This window comes from Gorilla gorilla, chromosome 5 (genome assembly GCF_029281585.2).
Source record: "Gorilla gorilla gorilla isolate KB3781 chromosome 5, NHGRI_mGorGor1-v2.1_pri, whole genome shotgun sequence".
In the NCBI taxonomy this organism is placed as follows: Eukaryota; Metazoa; Chordata; class Mammalia; order Primates; family Hominidae; genus Gorilla; species Gorilla gorilla.
The window spans coordinates 63,144,113-63,168,705 of record NC_073229.2 but is presented as its reverse complement, the minus strand read 5'-3'; the positions used below and the strand labels follow the sequence as shown (position 1 = coordinate 63,168,705).

The window sequence follows — 24,593 nt, the reverse complement described above, 5'->3', positions numbered from 1 at the left end:
GAGATGGAGTTTCACTCTTGTTGCCCAGATTGGAGTGCAATGGTGCGATCTCAGCTCACTGCAACCTCCCCCTCCTGGGTTCAAGCAATTCTCCTGCCTCAGCCTCCCGAGTAGCTGGGATTACAGGCACATGCCAGCATCCCCGGCTAATTTTTGTATTTTCTGTAGAGACAGAGTTTCACTATGTTGGCCAGGCTGGTTTTGAACTCTTGACCTCAAGTGATCCACCCGCCTCAGCCTCCCAAAGTTCTGGGATTACAGGTGTGAGCCACTGTGCCCGGCCAGAAATATACTTTAAAACAGTGACAAAATTACTGTTTTTGTGTCTAAATAATAAATGAGATACCTGGAATAAGGCCAGCAAGTGACTTTCCCATTTAAGCCACTGATAATTTTAAAATTTTGCTTTGAATAGAAACCTTTAGCAGCTTGAGTTTTGGTTCCCTCTGGAAGAAAATTATGTTTTGGTGGGGGTGACTGCATGTTAGTCTATGTCAGTCAAATCAGGAGATTGAGTATTTGTGTTGAAATAACACTGATTTTATTTTATGGTGAGGTTGAATAGTGAAATCTGTCAGAAATCTGATTATGTATTAGAATGTTAAAGAAGGGTTTTGCTTACAGTTTACTTAATGAAAAATAATTCAGCCATATGCATTATTATATTAAGTTTATACTGAAGTGGGTAAAATATTTTATTGAGGCTCTAACACTTGATTTGAGTTCTCACTCTGCTGCTTCCTAACCATGTGATTTGGGACAAATTATTTAATCTTCCTAAGAATACTGGGTTCCTCATTTATAAAATGAAGATGGTAATGGCATCTGCTTCTAGGTTCATAAGAGGTTAATTTAAATAACTCGTGATGGGTTGTGTGCAGTTCAGTAACTATTAGCTGCTGTAGCCTTAAGTTTATTGGATAATCTGGAAGTGATAATAGTGTTCTGAGATGTTATGTGGGTTGGTGAACAGAGCACTAAGACCCAATTCTGTAAACCTAGCTTTTGCCCTTTTCTGGCACATTCTTTTGTCATTTCAGTTAAGGTATTTAACTTATTAATATCAGAGCCTCAATTTCCTTATCAGTAAAATGGAATTAGTACCCATCCTCATCCCGCTTTCTCATAGGACTGTTGGTGGCATCAAATGAGAATTACATTTAAAAATTATCGTCTTACTTTACAAACATTTTTATATTGAATTGGTTTTGTCTCATCTTGTCTACCTTCAACCTCCACTAAAGAGTGACCTGCAAAAATTGTTCTGTAAATTTTGTGTAACAGCATGGATAGTGTATAATAGGCACTATTACTGAAGACAGTTCTCTTTTACAAATAATATTGTAAGTCACAGGCTGGGTGTGGTGGCTCACACCTGTAATCCCAGCACTTTGGGAGGCTGAGATGGGTGGATCACTTGATGTCAGGAGTTGGAGACCAGACTGGCCAAGATGGCGAAACCCCGTCTCTACTAAAATTACAAAAAAATTAGCCGGGCATGCTGGTGCATGCCTGTAGTCCCAGGTACTCAGGAGGCTGAGGCAGGAGAATCGTTTGAACCCGGGAGGCGGAGGTTGCAGTGAGCCGAGATCGTGCACTGCACTCCAGCCTGGGCGACAGAGCAATACTCTGTCTCAAAAACCACACACACACACACACAAATAATATTTTAAGTCACAGTAATGGTGCTTTTTTTATCTGGCCACAATATATTTTCTACGGAAAACAACCCCATACTACTGCTAAGGGAGAACCAACATTTTCTTGGGCACTTGATGTGTTCCTTCCGTTGTATCTCATTTATCCAAACATATTCCCACCTAATAGGTTATACTAATGAGGCTCTTACTTTCTAGAATGGGTCTGTGAGGCTTTTTTGTACTGTAGTTCTCCCTCTGAAAATACCTGGCCCATAGTTAATGGGTAGTGAAGGTTAAATAGGTTAAATAAGATAATGAACATGAAAATCGTGGCCGGCTCTGTGACTTCATGCCTGTAATACCAGCACTTTGGGAGGCCAAGACAGGCCCGGGTTGCTTGAGCCTAAGAGTGATGGGCAATATAGTGAGACCTGGTCTCTACAAAAAATTTAAAACAAAAATTAGCTGGGCCGGGTGCAGTGACTCACAACTGTAATCCCAGCACTTTGGGAGGCCGAGGCAGGTGGATCGCCTGAGGTCAGGAGTTTGAGACCAGCCTGGCCAACATGGTGAAACTCTGTCTACTAAAAATACGAAAATTAGCCGCGTGTCTTGGCGTGCACCTGCTACTCGGGAGGCTGAGGCATCAGAATCGCTTGAACCCTGGAGGCGGAGGTTGCAGTGAGCCAAGATTGTGCCATTACACTACAGCCTGGGTGACAGAGCAAAACTCCATCTCAAAAAAAAAATGTAGCCGAGCTTGGTGGTTTGTGCCTGTAGTACCAACTGCTTGGGAGGCTGAGGTGGGAGGATTGCTTGAGCCCAGGAGGTGGAGATTGCACTGAGCTGAGATTGTGCCACTGTACTCCATCCTGAGCAACAGAGAGAGACCCTGTCTCAAAAAGAAAATAGTACTCTGTTTGGTGTATGGTATGTAGGAGTTACTGAAAAGATGCTGTTGAATTCACAGGACAGTAAATTGAAACAATTTATGTGAATATACTTTATAAACTAAAATAACATACAAATATAAATCATTAAAAAATCTTGAAATGTACTTTTGCTGATTTAAATGCTATAGTGGTTTTATGACTGAATTCTGTATATTTCACTTTATTCATATTAGTCTTTAAAGGTCTACTCTTAGTCATAACATTCTTTGAGAATATACATGTTTAACAATAATCTTTTGTGATATATTTTCAAGAAGCTATGCTTTTGCATGAGTTCATCATCATCATCGGCATGAACTAAATGCCTTATATGTACAAGGTGGTTTACTAAGGGCTTTACGTATGTTATTTTATGTAACCTATAAGAGAAGTAATTTTAATCTCCATTTTAGAGATGAGGGAACTGAGGCAGTGAGGTGGCATAACTTGCCCAAGGTCATGTGTAAGTGTTAGAGTCTATAATTTAACTCCAGAGCCTAGCTCTTTACTGCTTCCATTGTGGTTTGGCATAGGCAGATATTAATATTTCACAACACAGTTCACTGTGACATACACATTGTGGAGGCCTTTTGGATTAGTTATGATAAACTTTTATTTGTATATTCTTTGATGTATAGTAGAAAGAACTCTGGACCAGGTGTCGGGGGACCTCAGTTTTAGTCCCAGCTTGTATCACTAAATAGTAGTGTGTCCTTGGGCAGTTCAAGAAAACCCTCTGGACTTCAGTTCCTCACCTGAAAAATGAGGGATTTGGAGGAAATTAGTGATTTTCAAACTGTAGTTCTGAAGTCTGCTCAGATGTCTTTGGTTCCCTCCCACCAATTTGCATGTATGTTTGTCTGTTATAGTTGCTTATCCATCTACCTAAGATTTTCTTTTAAACAAAGAATTTCTTAACTGAGTGTTTAAAGTCATCAGTCTCCAAGATAACTTAATGACCATGTAAATCCCCTGACTGCTATGTTTACAACTTTTCAGTAATTTCAAAATATTTTAGTGTTTTAGGAGATAGAGATCTTTTACTAGTGAAAAAACTAAAGCACTAAAATGAGAGGATTGTCATTAAAACATAGTATATCTAAATGGCCTGAATATTTCAGGTTATCTGCTATCTGGGATCAAAACCTGTTGTTTATTGGATTTGTGACCTTCAGCCAGTCTTAGTTTCCTCATTGGTAGAGGGAGAATACTTGTCTTGTAGGGTAATTGTGAAAAAAAAAAAAGTGAGCTAATACTGGTGAAGCACCCTTTATAAACTCCAAATTCCTCTATTTTTTACATGCCTACAGTAAATCCCCCAGTCCTTTTTCTTTTTGGTCACATAAACTCTTTTTAAACACATCAGATATTTTGTAAATTGTTTATGTTTAATGCAGAATTCTCATAAGCTTTAATATTTCTGAAATGTGACTCTAGACTGGAAGAGAGTTTTGATTTTTAAGGGAGCTGCTTATTTTTTTGACATGTTTGTCAAATACACTTACCTCTTACTGTTAGGAGTATAATTGCTGCCAGAATCTTCCACATATCTCAAAAGTTAACCATTAAGTAGCTCTTTAATTAAGTTTGTGTAAGAGCAACAGTGTTTTAATGTTGGAAAAGTAAGTGTGCTATGTGCCATTTGTCAGGGCTTAAGGATAATCTGATAGGCACATTCGCAGTGCACTTTAGGGACTGTTTTTGCAAAGAAATTTTTTTTTAAACTCAATTTTTCTGTGAGAGTACTGGATATGAAAGCATATGGAATAGAAACTTAATGTGAGACTAAAGAAGGAGGATATGCTAGAAACTCCTGTGTCTCGGAGCAGTCTATCACTGGGCTCCTATGTCTGTTCAAAAAGATGCTCAGGTAGGATATGTAATGCTGCACAGTTTTAGCTGTTTATCATCCAGAGAGAGAGGATGGGGGTAGTTTTCATGTTTACAGAGTGTTTTGATATTTTCAATTCAGATTTTTTTTAGTGCCCATTATATGGATTCCTGTGAGATAAATTATTCCTGACAGAGAAACTGAACTTATGAGATTAGTTGATCCTTATATCCTTATACAAAGTTCTATTATATTGATTAATTATCCTTAACAAAAATCTTGTGACCATGGCTTTTATTTCAGTTTTCTGCTTTACAATATCTCTCACAAAGCTTCTGCAGCTTTTTAAAATCTCTACTTGAATGTCTAATAGTTGTCTCAAACTTAACATAGGCCCAACTGAACTGTTTTTTTTTTCCTTCCCAGTCTTCTGGATCTCAGTAAATGGCACCACCATTCAACCAGTTTCTAAGGCTCCAGAATTCAGTCATCTTTGACTGCGCTTCTCTCACACCCCACGTGTAATCCATCAGCAAATCAGTTCTGCTTTCAAAATGTGTTCCAGAAATCTGACCACTTCTCATCATCTCCGCTTGTTAAACTAATTCAAGCCACTGTCATCTCTTGTCTGCACAACCTCAATAACTTCCTAACTGGTCTTCTTGATTGCACTCTTGCTTCCATATAGTATATTCTCCCAGCTGCTGGAGTTATCTTTTTAAACCTAAAACATTTCAAGTAACTTCCCTTTTCAAAATTCTCTAATAGCTTCACATTACACTCAAGTGAAACTCCTGTGGCCTAAAGGCTTTATAAGATCTGCCCTCTTGCTACCCCTGTGTTCATATCTTTCTAGCCACACTGGCCACAGGATTTTGGTACTTTGCTGTTCTTTCTGTTGGGAAGTTCTCCAGAGCTCCCTCCCAGATCTTATATTAAATGCCACCTCCCAGTTGAAATCAACTTGTTTTTTTGATTTCATAGTATTTGTTATTTCCTGAAATTATATTTGTTTATGTGCTTGTCTCTTGCATTATAATGTATTTCTTTTTGTCTGACTTAGTCACTACTATATCCCTACCTCTTAGAACGGTGTTTGGCCTGTAGTAGGTGCCCCGTAAATACTTAGATATGAAGAATCGAAAGCACTGGTGGTGTTGGCTTTAAATAAGAGGGTGTCTTTATTATAAGAGGAGGGAATTAAGGGAGGATACGATACACTGTCTTTGGTGGAGGAGAGTGGAGGGAATGACTAAATGATAGCTTTTTATTTCTCTGGAAGTAGATGATGTCAACTGTCCATAGCTAGGGGAGGGATTCACTGTGGGACAGAGGCTTATTCAACTAAAATAATTAGTATGCACTAAAGTAATTTAGTATTAAACTAATATAAACTAAAATAATTAGATGTCAGAGAAAGAATTTCTTTTGTTTACATATCTGGGAAGGTTTCTTGGAGATGGGCTTAGGTCAGTAGAGTTTGGGTAGGTTGAGAGACACTGTATTGTTTCAAAAGGTATTGCAAGTAGAGAGAACTGTAGGGGTAAAGGTTCAAAAGAACATGGAATGGTTCTGGAGATAGTGAAAGTTTGATTTGACTGCGGTAGCAAAGGAGGCTGGGGAGGTCAGGTGTGACTGATTTGAGATAAGTTTATAAACCAGGCTTTTTAATACCTTCCAAAGTCCACTTAAAATGGGGCATATATTAATATATTGAGATTACCTTTGTGTTATTCTAAACACTAGGTCTAGAAGTTTTTATAGATATTTTATGTATTTAATTTTTAATTTTTTTCATTCTCAGTGATTGACCATTTGGCATTATTTTTCACATCAGAAGAAATTTAGATCATGATGTAACCTGATATTTTTTTAAACAACAAAACTAAAACTCAGTGCATAATAGTGTTGGCTTAACCATAATTGCTTCCTGCCTTTGGAATTTTATGAAAATAAAAATGTTCTAATTATAAAAGTTTTCTATTAATTTATATTATGTGGGATGTTCAGGTTATCAGTAGAATTGAGACTCTGTAGATGCTCAAAATCAGTACATAGGTCTGCTGAAATAGTTTTCTTCAGCAATATAGAAGAAAAGATTAAAACTTCTCTCTTTTAATTAGTGGATTGACTGATAGTTTTCACAGTCCAGATTTTGATGATGTTTGGAGGATGCAGAAACTAGTAATAAGGTTCTCAACAATTTGAGGTCTTTTAAGCTTAAAGATGTTTCATGGTATTTCTTCTGTGGTCATTTGGTCCCCCAAAATATGAGATCTAACTAGAAACCCAGTAGCATGTTCAGTGCATTTTGTTTAACTCACTTTTTGTGATTAACTTCACTACAATTAAAACTTTTTTTTTGATAGCAATATTTTCTGAGGAAAGGGGTGTATACTTAAATTCCTTCATTTTAAATTGAAAGCTAAATGCCAATTTTTCTTCTCTGGAACACAGTTTTACAGGTGTGTTATAATATTAGCTATTAGCTTAATGATCAGGTTTAAATACTATTAATCAGATATGAACTTATTCCTTGGGTTCACATTTAAACTCTGGCATGTTGAAATAATCTAGGTCCCAATCTGCACATCTGAATTCATTTTGTAAAATATGGCAAACAGATGCATTTTCAATTGAAAGCTGAAACAACTGCAGGACATTAACCCATTGAGAAGATTACAGTAGGTTTTCAGTTCCACAGTAACTGTATTTATTAGTGAAAATTGACTTGAGTGCTTCTGCTCTTAACAGACTTTTCTTTTTTAATGTCTAGAAGAAAGGAAATAGAGCATTGGAATGATAGGACTTTGATGTGTAAAGAAGTTAATGTCAAAAGAAGTTAATTATCTAAATCAAACAATGTGGGTATGGGAAATAATTATTTTAAAGAGTCTAATGACCTATCAGCTCATCATGTCAAGAAAAATGTTATTCACCTGTTTGATATAAAAATTGACTTGACTGTGAAAGCATGATCATGGTTATAATAAACTAGGTTTGGTGACTGGATTTGAAAATGAAAAAGGAGCAGATTGCTCCAGCAGTGTCTCAGGACATTTGACCATAGGATAATCCCATGGAATGGCATGTCTGTCAAATCAGACAAGTCAACTCAAATCATAACTTTCTGGAGGCTGGGGTTACTACTTACTCTTTGAGTTTAACATGTTCTCGAAGATAGCTCTGTCAGCCTTCTATTGGGACAAGGGAACATTTCCTGAGGTCTTTGAGAAATCCAGGCTCCCTTTTTTCGCATTTTGTCCCAATTCTCCAGGACTATTTAGGGAAGTCCTTTGTTTCCTATTTTCCCCCAGTCTTGGACTTGTGATTTTTTTTTTGTTTGTTTTAATCCGAGTCTCAAATGGTTATGTTTCTTTTCCTGTGTTATTTGTAGAGAAAAGTACTTATTCCAAAAGTCTTTTTAAACAATGGCACAAATTTAGGCTTAAAAAAAGCGATGGTCTTTCTTAGCATTATGTTCTTCATATGTTTTAGAATTTTGGTTTTTGGGCTCAGTTTAAGTGGAACGTTTTTGTTTTCCTTCGCTTTTTGTGCTCTTGCCTTCTTGGTATAGTGGTTTTGGCCTGGCTGTTAGGGCCCTCAGACTAGACCAGAGCGATATTGGGATATTCCAAACCTAGTCACCTAGCTAGTGTGCTGCTTGCCTTAGATCTGTGTCCTGTCGCCTTCTCAAAAGCTTCAAATAAAGCCTATCTCCATCAGTGATTTGTAGTAGCTTTTTTTCCCCAACCTTCTTTCGTGGGGCCCAGCCCTTCCATCGCAGCCCTTGGTAAGTGACCCTGGTTTAGGTTCCCTTTATGAATTTTATCATTACCCACAGGAGTGGTTAGATTAGAAAGATATATTAAGAAGATAAATTTGGCAGCAGTATGGAGAATGAACTGAGATGGAGATAGAAGATGTGGCTAAGAGTTTTTAGAAGGCCATAGCTGTAGGACAAGAGGGGAAGGGTGTGAGAACATACAGAAAGTAGAATTTACTTGACTTCTTACAATTTGTAGGGTGCAGGAGAAGGAGTCAAAGGTAGTGACTGAGATTTTGAGCCCAAGTGACTAGTAGTTGTAGTGATGTCATCAGTGAAAACTCAACTTATAAAGAAGCTACTTAGTATTTGTTTAGTTGCATAGAGGTCTTTTAGTAAAAATGTTTTAAGTTTTAAAAACTTGCCTGATTGTGAAAAAAAGGGTAATACATCTAAATTTATATAAAAGTTTTTAGCAGATTAAGGAGGGGAATTCTTTTTTCTTCTTTAACTTTCCCCTTTAACGGAAGAGGGAGTTCTTAAGGTCTGCTTATTATAATAGCTAACATTTATTGTGTATCCCCTGTGTGCTATCAGTACTGCTCTAAATTTTTGTATGTATTCATTTAATTCTCACAACAGCCCTAAGAAGGTGAGATTATCATTGCCATTTACAGATGAGGAAACTGAAGCACAGAGAAGTTAGGTAACTTGCCCAAAGTCTTAGCAAAGGAGCAGAGCTGGGATTCAAATCTAGGCAGTCTGACTCCAGAACCTGCCCTGTTAGTTTACTAAAAGTCCTCTGCACTGCTTTACTTTATCATATGTTCTAAATATCTTACATTCTTCTTTAGAAACTGCAAAAAATATTTTGAGGAAAATTACAGCTTTGCAAAGTTTATGCAAGCATATGAAATAATAACTAATGTTTATTGAGCACTTCCAGTATAATAGTGTAATAGATGAGGGTTTACCTACTTTCATGACATTATTTTAATGTTACTGTGACTAAATCTTGCCAATTTTTTTAATGCATTGAATAAAATGTCATACATTAGGATTGGCACCCACTTTATCGTTATGCATCACCTTAATTTTATTGGGAAAAATGTAACATTTAAAATTGAGTAAGTTATTTACCCATAGGATTATAAAATACCATAATGCTTTTGATCTACTGATTGACATTATTATTTGTATTTTAGGCTTTTTTTCAAATAGGATTTAGATTATGCTGTAGTTTTCTAATTTTGTATCTTTCAGCTGTGGAATTGTTTCTTTAACTGAGATCTTACTTGGAACCTTCATATATCAACTAGAAAAATCAGGGTTGTTCCGTGGCCTGAATGAAACTGGGGGTGTGTTGTGCTTGGGGTCCATCTAGGATGCCTTGAAGCATTGCTGATGAACCATAGGGCTCCCTGAAGCACATTTTGAAAACCAGTGAGCTCTAGTAAACTATGTTAATAAATACTGTTTTTACATTACCTATTGTAAAATAGGTGCTAAAGTATTTATCACTGAAGTGAGTAATTGGCTGACATCTTACTTGACTAGTTTTTTTCCACCTTTAATAAAGAACATTAAGTATAAGTGAATCAGTTTTGTGCAAAACAAATCAGAAATTTAAATTTTCTCTACTTTTTGAAGTAATTTATATTTGCTTTCTTGTTTTTTTTGCATTTACTTATAGCTAGGTACATTTTGTAAGCTTTATTTCTCCTTTTTATTTAGATGAATAATACGGCAGCTAGTCCAATGTCTACTGCAACTTCAAGTAGTGGAAGGAGTACAGGGAAGTCTATAAGCTTTGCAACAGAATTACAGAGTATGATGTAAGTATGTCCCTGCATGCTATTGCTATTACTATTTTAAATTTATTCATGTTGAAAGACAACAGACATAACAACATTTATAAAACTTAACTTGGAAATAATTTGTTATTAATCAAGTAAAAATGAAATACTGTGGTAACATTTTAAATTGCCATATGTAGAGGCAAAATTGGTTAAAAATGCTACAGTGGTACTGTATTTGAAAAATGAGTATTGGTTCATCTTTATAAATGATAGAATGAATAATCAGGTGGACACAATTGCTCTAATTATTTGCCTGAGTCTGTGTTATGTGTTGTTTATTTCTATTCTAGTTTATAGATTTAGGAAATTTTGAGACTGATTATATTCTTGGACAGTTGAAATGTTTTCACATGGAAGTTCTTAGTTTTTCTCAACTCTTGTAATAATTCAATAAGCCTAATTTAAATTAGTTTTTAGTTTTGATAATATTTGAAATCACTGTGTTTCAGAGCATTGGGGAAAAACTTAGAATATTTGAAAAACATGTATTCAATCTTTGGGAAATTGCAGAGTCATTAAGATTTCTTAAGGCTCTGTTCATCTTGATTTCTGGTTTCTTGCATTAAGTGAAACTATATCTCTTGATTTGATAAGAGGTAGCATATTTATTAGAAATGTCTGTTGACACATAGTAGTTTTTCATTATATTGGTTCGGGAGACAATTTTGTCTGTATAAGGTGGGGGACAACATATTATAGTGCTCTTTTCCTGTGGATACATTATTCATGACTTAACAGGTAGTTTAAAAGAATATATCTGTTGAAGGTTTAAGTGTCTTCCTCTTGTGGCTAAATTGATAGCCTTCATAGTTGAATTAACGTCACTATGTGATGATTACTGTTAAAAGGTAAAATGAGTTTGAGCATATGTCTTATAATTGCATGATAAACTTACTTTATACAATATTGAAAACATTTAGTTCAGGAGCTCTCAAACTTTTTGGCCTTAGGATCCTTTTATACTTTTAATCATTGAAGATCCTGAAGAATATTTGTTTATGAGAGTTATATCTATTAATATTTATTAGTTAGAATTTATTATTAAAATTTTTTTTTTTTTGAGACAGAGTCTCACTCTGTTGCCCAGGCTGTAGTGCAGTGGCACAATCTTGGCTCACTGCAACCTTCACTTCCTAGGTTGAAGCGATTTTCCTGCCTCAGCCTCCCAAGTAGCTGAGATTACAGAGGTGTGCCACCACACCCGGCTAATTTTTGTATTTTTAGTAGAGACAGGGTTTCGCCATGTTGGCCAGAATTACTTAGAATTTAAAAAGAAAGAAATTTATGCATTAACTTGAAAAGTAGTAAACCTATTATATGTTAATATAAATAATATATTTCTTATAAAAATATTCTAAAGCCAAAAATTGATTACACCTTTCAGATGAGATGCCAATAAATTTGACATATTTAGCAACTGCATGAAGTGAGCCTATATTTTACATTATGGAAAATTATAAGGGTTTATGCTTATATACATTTTTGTGGATTAGTTTAATTTTTTTCATTATAGTTTAGTGGCTTTATATTAAGAATATTTTATGTTGTATTATGTTAATTATGTTTAAAAATACTAAGCATGTTTTAAAAGGTTTAGAATAAGGTGAAAAAATTCATTTTCTGTAGAGCTGGTTCATTGATTTACTTTGTATTTTTAAAACTTTTAATTTGGGAATTTTCAAACTTACAGTGTAATGAAACCTATATATCCATAATCTGGCTTTAACAATAATTGTGTTTTTCCAGTCTTATTTAACCTTTCTCCCTACTCTCCCTTTTTAAAAAAATATGAAGTATTTTAAAGTAAATCCCAGACATCTTATTTCAAAATTTATAGTATTTATTAAAACAATATACTTGTTAGTAAAGTTAAAAACAGATGTCCTATAGCAGAAGTCAACAAATTATGGCCATGGACTTGCTGCCTGTTTTTGTAAATAACTTTTTACTGTACCATACCCAGGCTTATTCATCTATCTGTTGTCTATTGAAGCCTTCATGCACTGTGCCAGAGTTGAGTGTTTGCAACAGAGACTATATGGCCTGTAAAGCTGATAATATTTACTATATGGTCTTTTACAGAAAAAGTTTGATAATCTCTGATCTGTAAAAGACAGTTGCCTTTAAGAGGAAGGCTACAAAAATTAAAAATAAAAATTAAAAAACCTATGTACCTACCAAAATTAAAAATAAAATATTAAAAAAACCAAACTGTTCCCACAAAAATTAAAAATTAAAAGCTGTAGAGTATTATATTCTTTCGTTATTTATACTTAGGAGAGCCTCTATTTAGTGCATTTGATGGACCTTGGGCCATTTTAAAAAAAACTGAGAAAAAATAAAGGCTAAATTCAGCACTTTCTTATTAAATACTTTTGCAAACATCTTCCCAACCAATGTACCTAAGCTGAATTCGGAATGCAAAAGTTATTGTTGGCTACAGCTCTGGAAGAAATGTACATTTTCTTTCTATTTCAGACCTCATAGAGAGGCCACTCCTAATAGTTACATTCATCATTTATAGTCTGAAGTTATTTTTTTCCCCCTTAGGAATTTCTTTATAGAACAGGGAAATAGGGCCAAAATTGGGAGAATCTTTTTAAATTTACTGGTATTTCTATTGTTATGAGATTTTTAGGCTTTTGATTGTATAAAATTAGACTCAATATACATTTAATTCTTGCTTATGTATATTTCAAATGAGAAAGTGTGGACTTATGCTGCTATGTTTATTTTGTGTTACAGTAATTTCATTCTGTGAATCCCTACTGCTGCTGGTCATAGTTCTAAGCCTGTTTATATTGCTGCTTTTCAATCCTCTGCTGCTGTCTTCCCCAATCCATTCACTATTAATGAGTTGTTGTTCTTTTGGCTCCCTGGTCTCTAAATAAGTAACAATATTGTAGTGTCATTTCTGGGGAATGGTTTCACTGAAAGTTGTCTAGTTGTCAAGCACAAATGAAATAGTCATGATCTGCTATTAAATCTAGAACTGGCAACCAATCTGTCCTAGTATTAGAGCCTTGAAGAACTTACCATATTTTGAATTTGGGTGGTAAATACCACCAGTGAAGCATTCTTAACAGAAGTTGTGTTGTTGTTGTTGTTGTTGTTGTTGTTGTTTTTGAGAGGAATCTAGCTTTGTTGCCCAGGCGCTGGAGTGCAGTTGCCTGATGTCTGCTCACTGTAAACTCCGCCTCCCGGCCTCAAGTGATTTTCCTGCCTCACCCTCCCAAGTAGCTGGGAATACAGGCATGCGCTACCACGCCAGGCTAATTTTTGTATTTTTAGTAGAGATGGGGTTTCACCATGTTGGCCAGGCTGGTCTCGAACTCCTGACCTCAAGTGATCCACCTGCTTTGGCCTCCCAAAGTGCCTGGGATTACAGGCTTGACCCACCGTGCCTGGCCCCTTCTTACAGATTTCAAAGGAAAGGATTAGTAGTCTAACAAGTGTTAGTGGGTTGGGATGATAGCAGTTGTGCCTTACCTAGTGCATATAACTGAGCACATTTGCTATATGCTCTTTATCACAGCTCCTTTGAATAACCTGTACTGGAATGGTCCAGAGGTTTTTCATTTTTAGGTTATTGAACTCAAGCAGCCTGTAAATTTGAAAGTGAAATCTTTTCAGTTGACATTACAGGTATTTTAACAAACTTCTTAAGAATTTTAATTAATTTAAATGCACTTTGAGAGTCTTCACTGAGTTCTCTGAGTTCTTCCTTACTTTACCCATTTATATATTTCTTGCCTTGTCATGTACTTTTTCAGAGTTACTGGACTGATGATAATGATGCCAGATTTCACAGCTCAGTAGTGCTTAGTAATTATAGTGTCACCACATTTTTAAAAATTGGGGGTTTTTGGGATAAATAGCAATAACACTGAAAAAATCTTGTTTACATGTTACTTTCATATTGTAAGAATTCTTCCAAATGAAAATTTCATCCTTATCTAACATCCACAAATTAAAAAAATTTTAATCAGGATTTTCTTATATATAATAAAATACATTTTTAAAATTGTACAGTTCTGCAATTTTTGCGTTTTAAAAAATTACCTTTGTATTTTTGAGATGGGGTCTCTATGTTGCCAGGCTGGTTTCAAACTCTTAGGCACAAGTGACCCTCCTGCCCCTGTCTCCCGAGTAGCTTGGACTACAGGCATGTGCCACTGTGCCCAGCTAAAAATCATTCAGTGAGTCCTTATTATATGGCAGGAACTGAATGCCTTCAAGAGGCATATAGTCTAGCAGTAGAGAAGGAGACAAATATTTGTAATGCAATAGGATGCGAAAAATTCCATGGTAGTGCAAAGGAGGGAATGAGGAACTCTTCTGAGGATAAGCTACCTACGTTTAGGTCTGTAGTTCTGCCCGCTTCCTGGAATGTCTGTTAAGTGTTCTGCGAGCACCTCAAATTTAGAATGTCCAAAACTGAACTAATAATTTTCTCAGTAAGATTTGCTTCTTCTCCTGAGAGTGTTTGGGATAAATAGCAATGACCATTTATTCATTGCTGCAGTATACTAGAGCTTTGTTTTATATGTGAAATGGTATCATTTGACTATTTTTTAAGTATTATGAAGATATGAGCTGTGAAAGAATGTGTGCCCCCTTCATCTGACTTTAGAGAGCCCTGATATGTATAGTCTCTGAATTTTTAGTAGATGGGTTTTTAAGCTAACACAGGCTTCCTTCAAATATTGTTCCCCTGGTTCATTTAAGTTTTTCAGGAAACTGGGAGAAAGAAAAGCTCCTGAAGGTAAAAAGTACGAACATACTGTAATTCCAAGGGTGCTTTAATAATATCAGTAATAATAATGAATGGTTGTATAGAACATGCTGTGTACCAGGCACTCTCTTGAGTACTTCCATATGCCATTTCATTTCATCCTCACACAACTCTGTGAGGGTAGATGCTATTATTCCCCTTTTATAGATGAAAGAATAGAGCCACAAAGGTTGAGTAACTCACCAAATATTATCCTATAGTCAGTGGCAAATTCTGGATTAATGCCAGGAAGTCTGACTCCAGATTCCGTGCTGTTGCACTTATGCTAAACTAATTTCAGTTAATAAACTTTTTATTTTGATTTACAAAATTTAGTTTATAAATGACTTTCAACAGTTTATGTGTGACTACTGTGCTATAATGAAATAAAATGTGAAAGCTAAATGTTTTTTCAGTTGATTGCTCGGTTATTAGTAACAAGGACCAGGTGATCCTCCTGCCTCAACAAGTAGCTGGAACTACAGGGGTGAGCCACCACACCTGGCTGATTTTTGTATTGTTTTGTAGAGGCAGGATTTTGCCGTGTTGCCCAGGCTGGTCTTGAACTTCTGGGCTCAAGTGATCCTCCCACCTTGGCCTCCCAAAGGGTTGGGATTAGAAGCATAAGCCTCTGCGCCCAGCCTGTCGTTTTTATATTATCATAGCATTTGTTGCAGTTTCCTATATCTAACAACAGATCTTTTTCAGCAAGGGCATGTCAGTAACCAAAAGAAAGTATAATTTTTCATAGAAATTATATACTTACTATATACTTATTAGATGCTTGTATTTGTGTTATTTCATAATTTTGGATACAAATGTGGCCATATTATTTGAATATTTAAATGTCTATCCTACTTTTGTGTTTTATCACTGTTAAATAATAATTGATCTTCCTGATATTTAAATTACACTAAAATATGTGGTAAACTTAGCCATTTACTTTTTGTGAAATGCATCTGTTTGGGATATTTTAAGATATACTTTAGTTTATAACTATAATAGTAATTAGGAATATTTTCAAATTGTAATGTAAGTGAGAATATGTATAAAGGCAGATTTCCTGAAAGTGAGATTATGTATAAAAGCAGATTGAGAACATAAAAACACTGCATAATGGAAAGTCTTTTTTCCTTTCAGAAATGAAATAGGAAATGTTTAAGTTTCTAGATCCAGTGAAATTAAGTGCTTGTGTTAAAAAATGTTATTTTATAAATGTGGCTACATAATTGATTTTTTTATTTAAATATTACTATCAATTCTCTCATGAGAAGGTAATCACTAGAACTTTCAGTTTAGGATTATATGTGTAATTACCAGGGAAAAAAGTGTCTTGCTTACTTACAGAAATGAATTCTTGAAATTCAGGTAGATGAAGTTATTTGAGTAATTCTGTGATGAAAATCCTTAGTTATATGGGGAAAAACAGGTGAAAATTCACAGACCCATCAGCCTAAAATTGCAGTATAATTGTTGATTATCACACTGGAGAGTGGCAATCTCTGTTCTGAACTAATTTGATGGTAGATCCATGCTGTAATTGATATATAGCTATTTATAGTCTTTTTTTATTTTTAGAGTGAATATTCATACGTTTCACCATGTTCCTGAATGCTTCTCTAGACTCTGCTGAAAGTATTATGTGATTTATGTACAGTATTAACTTTCAAAAATCTGAAAACTTTATATTCTGCAATACGTATTTCAGATAAGAGATTGTGAACTTGTATCTACCTCACAGGGTTAGTACGAAGATTAAATAAGATGATTGAATTAAAACACAGAGTGTAGTTCCTGGCAGATGATAAACATTGTGCTCTTGTTACCATTATCTTTTTAAAAAATAAATATCATCATCAACATACTGATTAAGGAGTTTATAAAAAGTAATTCAAGTATAGGGGGAAATATTTGCAATTTAATGGGAAGAATTTCATAATTATAGAGAAGAAAGGATTTGTCTACATTATAGCATGCTGTAGAACTTTCCACAGTGATAGAAATTTTATTTCCTTTTTGTCCGATGTGATAGCCACTAGCCACGTGTACCTATTGAGTATATTAAATAAGCCAGGCAGCTGAGCAACTGAATTGTAGATTTAATTTAATTTAAGTTTAGCCATAAACTTAGCAAACAGCTACCATATTGGGCAGCACAGAAGAAATTTAGTAAATACAAATTATTTATAGAATGCTTCTTTTGTGGGTTGCATGTGTTACATTTTTATTGAGATGGGAAAAATACATTTTACATGTTATAACCTGTTTTTATATTTGATTTTAACACAGTCATTGATTACTTTTTTCCTGTCTCTCTTTTTTAAGTTGTCATTGTCCCACAGTTCTTTATAGCTTTGAAGATGTTAATTTTTGGCTGCTTTGGCAAGTCAGATTTGATTGAGAAGTTTAATATTTATGTTCCATTTTTTAGAAAGTATGAATAATAAAGAAATGTGTTCAGTTTCTTAAAAATGTTCTTTTGTGAATGTATTTATATATATATACTCTTAGTCTTTCTGAAAAATCCTATGACTAGCTCTGAATGTATTACACTTGATTATTATGTCAGCATGTGTAATTGAATATGTAATGTCATTGTGAGTTTTAGGTTCTCATTTTTATGTAGCTAGATTTACAAAATTTCTGGTAGCTGTAAAATTAGCAATGTTATGTAGTATTCTGTCAATTCATTATTTTTATTATGGTGAGATTTTGAAAACTTGTTAGTTTAAATGTACGAGCTTCAAAATTAATCTTTAGAAAAGGGGGACCAGGTGTGGTAGCTCATGTCTGTAATCCCAGCACTTTGAGGGGCTGAAGTCAGGGGAGCTCTTGAGGCCAGGAGTTTTGAGACTAGCCCAGGCAACATACTTGAGACGCTGTCTCTACAGAAAATAAAATTAAAAGCAATTATCTGGGCCCTGTAGTCCCAGCTACTTGGGAGGCTGAGGCAGGAGGATCACTTGCACCTAGGAGGTTAGGGCTGCAGTGAACCATGATCCTGCCACTGTTCTCCAGCCTGGGTAGCAGAGTGAGACTGTCTCAAAAAATAAAAAATAAAAAAGGTACTAGATAAAAATGGATTCTTGACCGGGCACGGTGGCTCACGCCTATAATCCCAGCACTTTGGGAGGCCGAGGCGGGCGGGTCAGAAGGTCAGGAGATTGAGACCATCCTGGCTAACATGGTGAAACCCCGTCTCTACTAAAAATACAAAAAAATTAGCCAGGCTTGGTGGCGGGTGCCTGTAGTCCCAGCTACTCTGGAGGCTGAGACTGGAGAATGGCGTGAACCCAGGAGGCGGAGCTTGCAGTGAGCCGAGATCGTGCCACTGCACTCCAGCCTGGGCGACAGAGTGAGACTCTGTCTCAGAAAAGAAAAAAATGGATTCTTCATTACTAAAAATATATCAGAGAGTGGTTAGTAGTTTTAGATAGGAAAGTAATATTTGATGCCTATATTATATATTGATTTGCCTCGTTACAGGAAATTCTGTAAATTAAAAAAGGTGAGTAATTTTAGAAAAGAGTAGTTAATTCTTAATATAGAGGAATAAATCTTGTTGATTTTGACTTTTTGCTGGTTCTGAAGTCCCATGATAGTTAAGTTTGCCAAAGCACAGTTTTGATTATCTCTAGATATGAGACTGATGGACACTTTTACATTACAGCCAAAGAAATGAGAATTGGGCCAGGCGAGGTGGCTCACTCCTATAATCCCAGCACTTTGGGAGGCTGAGGTGGGCAGATCACTTGAGGTCAGTCAGGAGTTCGAGACCAGCCTGGCCACCATGGTGAAACCCTGTCTCTACTAAAAAAAAAAAAATAAACATTAGCCAGGCGTGGTGGCATACGCTTTTAATCCCAGCTACTCAGGAGGCTGAGGCAGGAGAATTGCTTGATCCTGGTGGATGGAGGTTGCAGTGAGCTGAGATTGCGCCACTGCACTCCAGCCTGGGTGACAGAGCGAGACTCTGTCTCAAAAAAAGAAAAAAAAGAAATGAGAATTGATATATTCCAATGTGTTTTAAGATGTTAACATATATTAACATATATGTGTGTATATGTGTGTGTGTTTTTAATATACTAAAATATATAAAAAATATATATTCAAATGAGTATGGCATCTTTTGCAAATATATCTTTTTTGGACATCTATGTAGATTTTAAAAAAAACCTTAGCTGTGAAATACCATATGCCTTTGAAAAAAATGTTGTTGTAGTCATTAGAAAGTTTTCTAATTGGCATAACATTTTTTTCCTATGACAGAATAGAGTACACAACCACTTTTCTAGAGAAGAGGAGTGAGAACTAATCCTTAATCTATTATCTTTGACTGCTTTCTTCTTCTTACCTTTCATAGGTTTCTGTGTCATAAAACAACTACGTTACAACCAGTTTTTGCCATGGCTAGTAGAGTCCTATTAGCCTTTCATGGCTTTCTCTCTATTCCTGTATTACACTGGTCAGTGATGTGTGTTTAATAGGGGAAGGGGGGGAAATTAAATTTTTGGGGTTGGCCTGGCAATCAATTAATATTTATTTATTCAACAAAAATAACATTCTTTTTGGTTGGAATTACTTTCCAAACATTCAGACTTGGAATACAACCCATTTCTAAGTCAAGCACTGATAGTATTTTTTATTCTGCCTCTTCCAATTTAGAATTTGTGCATATCAATGTCTTTTATATATCTCTAATCCCTTAGAAGTATGTGAACATAGTTAATGTTTATTTTTAATAGAAATAAAACTTCACTTATCTGGAATTTGTAATTAAATATAAATATTTCAAAAGGCAAATTGATACAAAGAAAAATAATGCTACATCTGAGTGATAAGGTAGCATGATACAGTGGAGAAGACTAGTTTTGGAGCTGCAAGATCTTGGTTCACTTCTTTCTGTATTGGTGGATTTTATATTTTAGGAACAATTAACCCCCACTCCCAATGAAAAACCCTGGAAATTTTATGGGTAGGGGAACTGTTATATCAACATTTTATTCTATAATAAATTAATTATTTTTTATATTTCCTCATAGAGACAGTTTATATTATTTTCTGAAAAGGAAAAAATCAGAAAATACAGAAAGTTCATAATTAACACCTTAATTATTAAATTAAAGTGCTTATTGGAGCTGGGCATGGTGGCTCATGCCTGTAATCCCAGTACTTTGGGAGGCTGAGGCAGGAGGATTGCTTGAGCCCAGGAGTTTAAGACCAGTCTGTGCAACACAGTGGTACCCCATCTCTAAAAAAAAAAAAAAAAAGCCAGGTCTTTGGCATGCTCTTGTGGCTCCTGATGCTTGGGAGGCTGAGGTGGAAGGATTACTTAAGCCCAAGTGGTTGAGTCTGCAGTGATCTGTGATCGCACCACTGCACTTTAGCCTGGGTGACAGAGTGAGACCCTGTCTCCAAAAAAAACCTCAAAGTGCTATTAAGGCTTTGGTATTTATCTTTCCAGTTTCTTTCCAATGCATACAAAAAATTAAAAAATACCAAAAGCCCATGTTATAATTACTACTGTGTAACTTGGGTTTTTACTTAATATATATCACAGGACTTTTCCATGTTGATAAATACACAGCATTATCTTTATAAGCTGCACTATAAACCCTAGCCTCAAGCGATCCTCCTGCCTCAGCCTCCCAAAGTACTGGGAATACAGGGGTGACCCACCACACCTGGCCTAAAACTTCTTTTTTCTTTTTTTAAATGTGTCTAGAGATCTCTGCATAGCAACATATAGGAGACTGTGTGTGTGTGTATGCGTGCGTGCATTTGTGTAGTTACTGTTTGAATAAATCAGGAAGCCTTAAATGCAGTGAAGCCCCTTATTATCCAAGGAAACTGAGACAATCCCTAAATGAGTTAGCAGCAGCAGTAGAAGTAATGAGATCCTCACACAGATAAGCAAAAAAGAAGATCATAAAAGCATCTATGATTCCTTTCCAAGCGAGGCATACACTTTGGGGTGTGTACAAATGTGTGTGTGACTTAATTTTTTATTATGTTCTTAGTAATTTTTAGTCATTACTGTGCTTTTTTGGTAACTGTCCTTTTTTCCTTTCACGTACTATATTGTGAACAACTATGTTATCAGATCTTTTTATTTCATTGTATGTATATCTATCATATTATTTTTAATCCCTGCTGTTAAGTAATTAGGTTTTGTCCAGTTTTTCCACTATTATTAAAAATGATATAATGGAATCTTGATACCTACTATTTGAAAGTCGTAGAGGAATTTTTGAGTCTAAAGACTTTTTTGATACTAACTTCCTAATTTTTCCTACAGGAAAGTTGAACTAATGTATTTCTATCAAGTTATGAGAGCACCTCCCTCCATCTTCCCTGACAATTTTTAACAGTAAAAATATTGTGTTTTCAGCTTTTCTTTGACAACTGAGCTTGAAAATACTTTGGCCATTTTTATTTCTTCTTTTGTGCTTGTCTGTATTCTTAGTATAATTCTACTGTATTTTTTTTTTCCTATTAAGGACCTTTGATATACTAAAGGCACTGACCTTTGGTTGATTATATTTGGCATTTTCCCTATTTTCCCCGCCAGCTCCTAAATCTTGTGGTTGCCTTAAGGTTTGTATATAGTGATTAAAAAAAAAAATGAGTTTTCATTGCTCATATAGTTGAATCAGTCTTATATATCTTATTGCTTCTGTCTTTGACAGAATGTCCTACCCTTGATTTTGATACATATCTTCATGCACTTTCTTACATTTCATATTTTTAGTTTCTATGGTTTAATATTTAATCCATTGTTTTGTTTTATGATGTCAGGGAGGGTTCTAAGTTAGAATAATTTTTCTTCAAATTGATTTGCCAGTGTACTTACCATCTCAAATTATATAAGCCTTTATTTCTCCTCAGAATTGAAATACTACCTTTATCAGATAATAAATTATTTTAAACTTTTCTGCTTTGTTCTGTTGAGTAGTCTATTCCTTTGCCAGTACTGCATTATTTTAGTTATTATAGCTTCTTAATATGTTTTAATAGTTAGTATTATAGTTCAAGTCCATCCGCATAACTTTTCTTTTTAAAATATTTTTGACTCTTTTCCTATTTTTATTTTTCCAGATGAATTTTTAGGAATCATTTTATCAAGTTCCAAAACAAATTCTAAGTGCAAATTTTAAGTAGTTTCATTTTTCTTTTCTTTTTCTGCTTTTTGCTGTGTACTCAGATTTCAGACATTGGTCTGTGCAATTCATTTTACTTTTAAAGTTGATTAATGAAATCATTTTACATTTAGAAAGTTTATTTGAAACAACACTGGAGAGAAACAGTAAAAACAACTGACTAATGAGTGGGCCGGTTAACTACTGTACTATTAGAGACTCTGAAGAACTTCTCAGTTTTCTTTAATATTTGTTTTTCTTGCTAGAATGTAGAATTGTGTTGTGACTGCAGTATGTAAAAATCAGCCAAACTATTCCCTCAATTTTAAATCATGCAGTTAATGTCTTAATTTTGAATGGTAGTCATAGCTGGAAATAAATGACCAGTTTAATTTTTTTATAGATATATAAAACTGCATTCTGACTAATAGAATTATATATGTAGATATCTATGCAATATAAGTAATAAAGAATAAAGGTATTTAATGTATTCTTTATTTCGTAAATACATGAGATCTAAGTGATCAAATGGTTCTATTTTAAAGAAATTATTTCTACAGTAGATTATGAATATTCATGACTACTTATAAACAGAATACTAGGTACAGTTGCTCCATAGTACTCTACTTGTAATACAGTGATGTCCTAGTGAATCATAGAAGCATAAAATGTACTTTGTTCCTACGATAAATAGTCCCAATCTGTAATTTTGTTTGAATTTATAGATTTATTTTTATAGTTTTTGTTTTCTCTCCCCTTGGCTGGTAATTTTGTTGCTGTCATACCAGACTCCAGCAATGTTTCACCTTCTTTCCTTTTGAATGTTGCTTCCAGTCTACAACAGTATAGTAATCAAATTTATTAGATTTGTGTCTATAATAAGAGTTCATAAACTAGGAAAACTTGATACACTTTCTTTTCTGAAAAAAACTACTTGATCTTTGGTGCATAAACATAATATCAGTTTTGAGAGGGGTTTGCTTACTCTTTGGTTCAGATTTTTTATTGTATTTTCTAAGGCTGAAATTGTCAGGTAGATGATCAAAGGTTATTTGTAAGTCCTTTGGGACTGACTCTTTTTCTCAGTGAAATACTGTTAGGATTTTTAGTTAGATTGCTGTAGTTCAATACACTTTTTTTGCTTATAAAAAAGGTCAGGTAATATTTATTTTCAGCTATGCCTAATTACCATTCATATCATTTTAAGGAAGCAGGCAAGACAGCTGGTTGGGATGGCAAAGATTTGAGGTAGGGGAGTTTGAAGAGAGTGGTAAAGGTTTGTTGTGTCGGCGGTAGAATTAGGGACAGAAAGCTAATTAGGAGTATACTAATTGTTGCCTAAGTTGTCAGTGACTCAGCTGAGCTTAGTCAGCATTTATAAGGCCTCTAACAGGCTGTATTACTCTTTTTCAAAGTGCTCAGCAGCTGGGCGTAGGGCTGGGAAAGAAAGATAATTGGGTTAATTTAGGTATTTGAAGGGCAGATGTGGCAGAAGGCTATTGAAATTTGAGATGTTGGAGGTTCTGATCACTAAGTTTGGGCTGGTTGGGAGGGATAGAATAGAAAGTATGGAGTTGATCAATTTGGAGAAAAATGGGGAGGGAGAAGGGATTGGAGATTTTAGTGAAGTATAAAACTAGGTAGAGTAGAAGTAGTAATTAAGAGAGCTGGAGGAACAGAAAATGTAACAGAAAATACAAGTATCACCTTGGAAATCTCATCGTCCTGGAAGTCTTCTTTGACATCTCCACTCAGTTTCCTTTCTGTGTGCTGTGGTAACTTATAATACTCTTTTAAGTCCTCATTTTACTATGTTACAGTGATCTTTTTATTTTTCTCTCTTCCTCACCATAAGCTCCCTGATTATGGGGATTGTTTTAAATTTCATGTTTTACTGTGCCTGGTACGTAAGTATGCCTGGTAGGTGTTGAATTTAGTAGAATGCATAGGAAGTTGTGATCTTGATGGGTTAGTATAGCGTAGGAGGGCAGTCTCTGTGGGAGTGGCTGAAGTGATGAGTGAGTTGTATACTTGAAGTGTTTTCACTAATTTAGAGCATAATTTTTTTGTATGTATCTTAGTTTCTGTGACCAGCTATTACAGTGGTCCTCAACCATTTTGGCAGCAGGGACCAGTTTCGTGGAAGGCATTTTTTCCACAGAACTGGGTTGGTGGGGTGGGGACATGGGGAGTATGGTTTTGGGATGCAACTGTTACACCTCACATCATCAGGCATTAGATTCTCATAAGGAGTGCAGAACTTAGATCCTTCGCATGTGCAGTTCACTATAGGGTCGGAGAATCTAATGCTGCTACTGATCTGACACGAGGTAGAGCTGAGGTGGTAGTGTTCGCTCTTGCTGTGCATTCTGGTTCCCAACAGGCCACGAACTGGAACTGGGGGTTGGGGACCCCTGAGCTATTATAAATCAGTCTGAAAATGTAAAGACTTCATTCATTTAGACACTACTGGGATATCTTAAATTTCCTGATTAGAACCTGGCATTTAGCTGACAAAAAGAGCTTATCCTTAAAATTTTTTGTTGTTTTCATGTGTTTTATAAGCTTCCTTTAAAAGGCATAGTAATATGATTATGACCACATCTTAGCAGCCAGAAATTATTTTTAGAAATTATTATTTGCTTTGAAGTT

General features: G+C 35.2%; 2 protein-coding genes across 8 annotated transcripts in view; one reads left to right on the top strand and one right to left on the bottom strand.

Annotated features, from left to right (window-relative positions):
• Positions 1-24,593, top strand: part of SUPT3H (SPT3 homolog, SAGA and STAGA complex component) — a 557,715-nt gene that overhangs the window by 2,908 nt on the left and 530,214 nt on the right. For both annotated transcript variants that reach the window (XM_063707642.1, XM_019030076.3), the window contains exon 2: positions 9,904-10,004. In XM_063707642.1, the coding sequence (XP_063563712.1) occupies positions 9,904-10,004 (101 nt within the window). The remainder of the gene's footprint in view (positions 1-9,903; positions 10,005-24,593) is intronic.
• The window catches only part of RUNX2 (RUNX family transcription factor 2), a 344,752-nt gene that overhangs the window by 295,030 nt on the left and 25,129 nt on the right, over positions 1-24,593 (bottom strand). The gene's annotated exons all lie outside the window — the stretch shown is intronic.